Source organism: Rhamphochromis longiceps, linkage group LG3 (assembly GCF_057381845.1).
Source record: "Rhamphochromis longiceps isolate RC_006_pf linkage group LG3, R_longiceps_female_GT1.1, whole genome shotgun sequence".
Taxonomy (NCBI): Eukaryota; Metazoa; Chordata; class Actinopteri; order Cichliformes; family Cichlidae; genus Rhamphochromis; species Rhamphochromis longiceps.
Window position 1 is genome coordinate 26,008,048 of NC_140559.1, and position 7,454 is coordinate 26,015,501.

Consider the following 7,454-nt stretch of genomic DNA (forward strand, 5'->3'; position numbering starts at 1 on the left):
TTTTGAAGTTCTGGCCTGTGCCAATAAATTAAGATCAGCATGTTCCACACAGATGATTAATCTTTACTAATGGATCTATAACTCTGTAGTTGATTTTTCCCACCTGGAGAAACACTTATGTGCCCAATAGTACATTACATATACAAACACTGGGTGCATTGCATATGTACAATCACATGCAGATGCAATATTTGGACTACATGCCCACCCAACTCATTGACTTTAAAGGCACAGAAGAGGACATATCAAGAAGCAACATTTCATTAGTTTATCATTGCTAAAATGTACATGTTCGTGTGGAAGACAGCTAAATTTACAATCCTAACTGGACTATGTGCACAAGATGAAATATATGATGTGAATGTCAATACCATCGTTCCCTCGAAGCTGGACAGGAAACTGCAGGATCTAGGATTGAGCAGCTCTCTCTGCAGCTGGATCCTTAACTTCCTGTCTGACAAACACCAAGTGGTCAGACTGGGCAGCATCACCTCATCCGCCGTCATAATGAACACTGGTGCTCCACAGGGGTGTGTACTGAGCACTCTCCTGTACTCACGCTACATCTACGACTGCACGGCCACTAGCAACTCCAACATCGTTGTGAAGTATGCGGACGACACTACAGTGGTGGGTCTTATCACCAATGGTGATGAGACGGCCTACAGGGAGGAGGTCAGCACCCTGACCCACTGGTGCCGAGACAACCAACCTACCCTCAACGTCGCAAGGACAAAGGAGTTGATAGTAGACTTCCGGAGGTGCAGAGAAGTACACACCCCCATCACCATCGACGGAGCTGCTGTGGAGAGAGTGAGCAGCTTCCGGTTCCTTGGTGTACATCTGTCGGAGGATCTTACATGGCCAGGACACATAAACAAAACAGTGAAGAAGGCGCAGCAGCGCCTCTTCTTGCTCAGGAGACTGATAAGATTTGGCATGAGCCCCCGCATCCTCAGGACCTTCTATCACTGTGTCATTGAGAGCATCCTCACTGGATGCATCACCACCTGGTATGGCAACAGCACCGCCTACAACTGCAAAGCTCTCCAGAGAGTGGTGAGGTGAGCTTCCCTCCCTCCAAGACATCTACAGGTAGCAGTGCCTGAGGAAAGCGGGAAGGATCATCAAGGACTCCAGTCACCCCAGCCATAAACTGTTCAAACTACTTCCATCAGGAAGGAGGTTCTGCAGCATCCGGTCCTGTACCAGCAGACTGAGAGACAGCTTTTTCCATCAGGCCATCAGACTGTTGAACACTACATAGACCCATGTGATGTGACAATAAAAGTGATTTGATTTTGATCAGTGGCCATCACACTTATATCTGGAGCCTGAAAAATGTACATTCATACATGGCATGACATATTGCATTTCATGGAAGTGACAAATTTTGTTTATAAGTTGCCTTTTTAATGTGTGTTTTTATAGATTTTAATTTTTTAAAGATGTTTCTGTGATGTACTAAATGTATTTATTTGTTTGGCATTGTGCTGCAATGAAAAACTTACAATAATTCAATAATATAGATTAACTTGGACAATGTCGATGAAACATTTTGCACCCAAAAGGCAGAGGATGATGCTTATCATCGCACAAAAAGTTGGACTTCTGGACATGCTACAGGGAGGTAGAAGTTACCGTATTTTCCAGATTATAGGGCGCACTAAGCGAAACAAAACAGTCAGATGAGTCGAACTCTACTTCTACCTCTACTTCCATTGATTCATTAATGTTGAATTGTCTGGCAGCTGCTCTATTCCCATGTTCTTTATGTCTGTCTCCACGTCGGTTGAGTGTGAAGTGCATATGAGAGCATGAGGGTGGGAATGGATGTTTGTGTCTGTGTGTGCCTGTATGTCTGTGTCTATATGTCAGGTTGGGTATCAGTCGCCACCTCTCTGGGGACATCTCGGGCCTTCCAAGGTTTGGAGGCCTATCTCCCCCACCCACCATCACTTCCCCTGCCGGTGGCGGACTCCCTCAGGTGTCGGTGCGTTGGTGGTTCTTTGTATCTGGGGGTGGGCGTCCAGGTACACACCGGCTCACTCCTTGGCGGCCGCTTATTTGGGGCTCGCTCGGGCCACTTCGGAGGTGGGGTGCCCCCGGCCTCTCGGCCTGGGGCTCGGTCACTCAGGCACAGCTGGCTGCCGGCGGAGCTCACGGGCGCGTCACTGCAACTCCCCCTGGCTTCTGCTCCACGGCTGCTGAGTGAGCCCTCATCTGGGATTCTCCTTAGCTCTTACTGGGACAGTGGCGCGGCTGCCCCTCTGTTGGTCTTCCTTGGTCTCTTGTGTTCTGGGGGCCTCTGGATGTCTGGAGTTTTGATCTCCTCCATACCTGCTTCATGCCCTGGAGGACGGGGCTGTGGCTCCCCACACTCCCTAGCAGATCGTTACATGGAGAAACCTTTGGAATGCAAGCATGCTGATCCACACAGGTGTGCACAGAGGTGTACACACGGGTATTCACAGACGCGGACTACAGCTTTCTTGGCTGCTGCCTCAAAGCACATTGTGCGCTGTCTATCTTGCGTGCTGCACAATATCGTTTATTATTTAGTAACTATTGATATCTACTGCTAGCTAGTTTATTGTGATGGTGCTTTTTTTTTCTCTTATTATGTTGCTCTTTGTTGTTTGCTTTCTCCTCTGTTTTTTTTTTCTCCATACAGGTGACCCAGGAGTTTTTTTTTTTTGTTTGTTTGTTTTTTTCTCTCTTCCCCCCCTTCTCACTGTCTCTTCTCCCCTTTGGTTTTCTTTTTCTCTCTCCCTCTCTTTCTTTCATTCTTTCCCCCTGTCCTATCCCACAGTCATATCTGTCCCGTTTGTAGCAACTGAAAATAAAATAAATTCATAATTATAATAAAGGTCAATATGGCAAGGCCATGATGATCCACTTGGTAAAATAAATCCGCTTGGCATCTTTCTTGGCCTCAAGACAACAATTCTGATGGCTAAAGATCCAAACGGGACAAAAAAAAAAAAAAAAAAAAATGAATACCACCTTTTTAAACGGTAACTGTAACGGAATACAGTTACTCATATTTTGTATTTTAAATACGTAACAGCGGTACATGTATTCCGTTACTCCCCAACACTGCTCCTACTGCACAGCTCACCACTGTCACTGCCATTTTCATATGTCCAGCCCCAGGCTCAGCTGGTTCCCTTTCATGCCTGCTTTGCTCATGCAATAACAGAGTTCTTGTCTTGGGACACTATCATATGATTTCTTCAGACACACAAAGATTGCAACACCTTCTGACCTTCTCTATACTTCTCCATCAACACTCTCAAGGAAAACATTGTATTGATAATGTTTTTCTTAGCATGGAGAGATGGTGATTGTCACCTCTGTTCTCAACCTCTTAACGTAGTATTTAGATTATGATGATTGTAGATTTGTCAGATTACAACCATATTGAAATCAAATAGTGACTGATATTGAAGAATGTGGATTTTCATGTGAGAATGACCTGATGAGAAATCTAATTCAAGTGAAGGTACACTCTCAGAAATAGAGGTACGAGAGAATAACATTTTTGTACCTATAGGTACATTTTTTTAAAATGTTCCCTTAAAAGTACAATACTGGTCTTTAAAAGTCCAGAAATGCCCCTTTAAAGGTTCAATTTGAAATAAAGTACAAATCTGTACCATTTTGACCTGTACTGCAGTGGCAGAATGTGGTAATGGGTCAGCATGGGAAAATCTGGATGGGCCTGGTTAATTGTAAAATTCATATGAGATGTGAGTGTGCTCATAAAAGCTACATGTTATAATCAAATCTGTTGGTCCTCTCCTCTGTACGTAAATTATCCTATGATGCAAAGAATATCTGTAACCTACCTTTGTGTAAGTTATGTTAAATTATATTTTAAAAAAAACACACACACAATGACATGCAGGCACAACCAAATGATGTTAAAAAAAAACTGGTCCATTTCCATTTTATTAAGTTCCAGTTATAATTTTTTAATGTTTTAAATCTTTCAAAAACGTGAAATCATTTTACTGTTATGTTTGGACTTTACTTTTTTGCTTTAACTACATCCTAGAATTGTTCATTAATTGTGAGGTTTTTATGGAATTTGCAACATCAAGTTAAACCGAGGTTCTTTGGAAGTTAAAATGTCAAGCAGATTTTTATGTTACGGTGACTACATTTTGTAAGTTACAAATATAGTTCGCCAAGACAGCATAACGGTTTCTAAACAACTGCGCATTAATACCACAATGTTGTATTTTCATGTGTCAAGTTCGCAACGCGCATTAATCCCAAAGGCCGAAAAGGCAGCAGTGATGAGTGCTCCGCCTCCGCGCTGACTAGCGTTGACACAGAAAATAACTCTCAGGGGGTTATCCACGGAGGAGCTCCTTAAAAGGTTGATGGAAGAAGGCATTGATATGTCAGACGACGAGGCGCAAAGATTTAGAGGTAAGTCGGGTGTGATTTTGTGTTTTTATAAAAATTACAACGTGTAATTTTACAGTAGAGTTAGCAAAAGTCCGAAGAGCTAGATTTAACATGGGCGAAAGCTAGCAGTTAGCTAAGTTTTAAACAAAGAAAGGTACAAATGTGGACTATTTAGACTGTTGGTGGAATGTTCAACGTCTGTCTGCCCGCCGTATTCGAGTGTTTTATCAATAAATAGTGTCGAACCATGTACAAAAATGTAAAAAAAATCAATAATTTCTCAAAACATGCTAGTATGTAAATATAGCTATTAACAAAATCGTTTTCTAAGCAAAATTTATCCCATCTAACTTGTTTCCCGCTCAAAGGGATTTTAAACAATGGAAGGTACACATTTGTACCATTCCACCTACTTAGTGGGATTTTCGAATATGAGAGCTGTAAGCTCTGTGCAGGGACACGTACACTTACTTACATTTTTATATTACCAGTTAATTTATATTAACAATTAATCAAGAGAATTAATTGTAACTTCCTTTTGGGGAATATAGACAGATTCACAATGATAGCTTATTGTTATTATTATGTTATTAAGTTTGGGAGAGATGTGGCTGTTTGTCCACGCCCATTTTTAAAAAATTAAAATCAACTTTAGCTACATTGATTTGACATTGGTCTACAACATACTATTTACGGTAATAACAATATGATTAGAAGAATTGAAGAACAGAAAAGCCCCCAGGAAAGGATAAGAGTAATCAGTGCACTGTGGGTTGTCTTTCTTATGTTTGAAACAGGTACCCAACCCACTCAGACTACATCCAGGTCATCAAAGCCCTGATTGTGAAGTATCCTTTAAGAGATGTACACGGAAATGGTTATGTGAGTACCTCTCCTTTTTTGTTTCTTTTATAGATTATATTAATATAAAGTAAGCATAATTAACTACTTATATACATTTGAAACAACTAGGACACCTGGCACAGCCAACTCAAGAGAAAGTTCAAAGCAGAACGGGCTCCCCTAATCAGCAACGAAGAAGTGAACCGGGTTAAAGAAAAGTTTGGACGCACGCAGAAACATCGGACCACAGAGGAATCCAGCAGCTCCTGTCTGAAGAGACTGAAGCCCTCTCTCGTAAGTCCTCACACCCTCAGCCTTTAAGAGCTAAGGTAACATATGTAGTCTTATTATGTTCACTGTAAAGCTAAAAGTAAACATTAATTGAAAGAAACATGTTAACAGATAACATTAACATAGAAAAAGGAACTTCACAGTTGATTTAACAAAAGTCAGCTCAACTTGCAATTCCTATTCAACATTTTTGCATTTTTTTCAAAGCATTTGGTGTACAAATTACCGCATTTCGAGTAACATTAACTTATCAGATTTTACTTATGATAATACTGATATCTGTTTTGACAAAGGATTCGTGCTTTGTGGGGGAAGATGCAGCCTCCGTTGATGCTCATATCAAGGTGCTAAATGATCAGCACAAGAAGCTACATCCTGACACAGCACTGGTGAAAGACCGCATGACAAAAACCTTTGCATGGAGACGTCGAGAGGTAGCTGAAGGAATGTGTACTGTGGACCTATTAAAGAGATATCCATTCCTGGGGACATCTGCAGGGGTAAGAATTGTTAAGATGATTGGGGAAACAGCTAATGATTTTTTGTCTCTAAATCTGATTATTATTTTCTGTACTAACTGATTAATCAATCTGTTCATTATCTTTAGAATTTTTGTTCACGGGTTAAAGCACTTTACATTTATCTCCAGTCTGTGTCTTTAAACATGTCAAAAATTTAAATCCTCAATGTAAAATGTCATTCTTTTGTCTATTCTGCTCTTTTCATTTCCAGTTGTGTTATGAGGTTGATTTAATGCATCCCTGCCAAGACAACATCTGTCGCTGCTTTAGCGAAAACTTCACTGCTGTTCTTCAAAATGTTCTTCAAATGACCAAGGATTTGCCACTGAAGAAGGTCTCGCTGGATGAGGCCTACATCTCAGCATTCTCCACCTTCTTCATGTTCAACATGACCTACCCTGCATACTTCAAGAAAACACTTGTCTTTCTTCAGAACTGCATTGTCAACATAGGAGACCAGGGAGACAAACCCCTGCCAGTAAGTGTCACCAGGGTACTTAACCAACTCTATTAAATATGCCCCCACTCCACAAATGTTCAAAATGTTCAAAAAGGGCATTTACTCTGAGGAAGTTGATTATACATGTTGGGTTAGTACACGCACATGAGCCTCATTTCAGCATCACTTGTGGAATAAATGACTGCCAGGCAGCTTTTTCCAAGTATCACTCTTTTCGACGCCATGTGTATCGCAAACACAAACCCTCTGTTTTGAATAGCCTTGAGGTAGTTGAAGATGGATTTGAAAACCATGCACACAAAGAGGTTGAAGACCCACACACACACACAGTTCAGACGAGACGCACACAGTTCAGCAGCCCACACCACCTAGTATGGACAGTTTGCTTGATAATTTAGGAGATCATTTATTTAGCTTTATTCTCAAATGTACTGAAAAAAATAACCTTCCACACTCTGTTCAGCAAGACATCGTTGATGATCTTAGTTTTCTTTTGTGTTTTTTTAAAGAAAACTACGACTCGTTTATTCGTTATCATTTGGATAAACATGGTTTCCGCCTCAGTGATTGTCCAGAACTTGAGCAGGTTTTGTCTACTTCAGATTTTTTCCAGAAAGCATGTGATTCAATTCGTTCACCATTTATGATAAAAGAACACTGCAAATCAAAAATGAACATGACAGAACCTATCAGTTACACAGTAAGAGACCATTCTGGTGTGAAAATTGGTAGTTATTCGTATGTTCCAATCCTACAGGTATTAAACAAATACTGTCAGGTGGAGGATGTGTGGGAACAAATTGTTCTGGATAACCACAGAAATCAAGATGATGATGTTTTGACTGATTACAAAGATGGCATGTATTTTAAAGACCACTCATTTTTCAAAGACCATCCTCAAGCTCTAAGACTTCATTTTT

At 40.8% G+C, this 7,454-nt stretch overlaps 1 protein-coding gene across 1 annotated transcript; it reads left to right on the forward strand.

The window, feature by feature from the left end:
- The first annotated feature begins 507 nt into the window (after window positions 1–507).
- On the forward strand, window positions 508–6,992 carry LOC146673677 (sterile alpha motif domain-containing protein 3-like). Its single transcript, XM_085384518.1, has 5 exons — window positions 508–608; window positions 5,217–5,301; window positions 5,392–5,556; window positions 5,847–6,053; window positions 6,286–6,992. Exons 1-5 carry the CDS (start codon window positions 508–510, stop codon window positions 6,586–6,588), a joined length of 861 nt encoding a protein of 286 aa, XP_085240644.1. The 3' UTR covers window positions 6,589–6,992.
- The last annotated feature ends 462 nt before the right edge of the window (window positions 6,993–7,454 follow it).

Excerpts from the sequence above, each read along its gene's own strand:
- LOC146673677 (XM_085384518.1), top strand. The coding sequence starts at position 508 with ATGAACACTGGTGCTCCACAGGGGTGTGTACTGAGCACTCTCCTGTAC. Across the intron at positions 5,302-5,391 it reads ATGTACACGGAAATGGTTAT|GACACCTGGCACAGCCAACT; the intron begins GTGAGTACCTCT and ends TGAAACAACTAG. Across the intron at positions 6,054-6,285 it reads TCCTGGGGACATCTGCAGGG|TTGTGTTATGAGGTTGATTT; the intron begins GTAAGAATTGTT and ends TTTCATTTCCAG.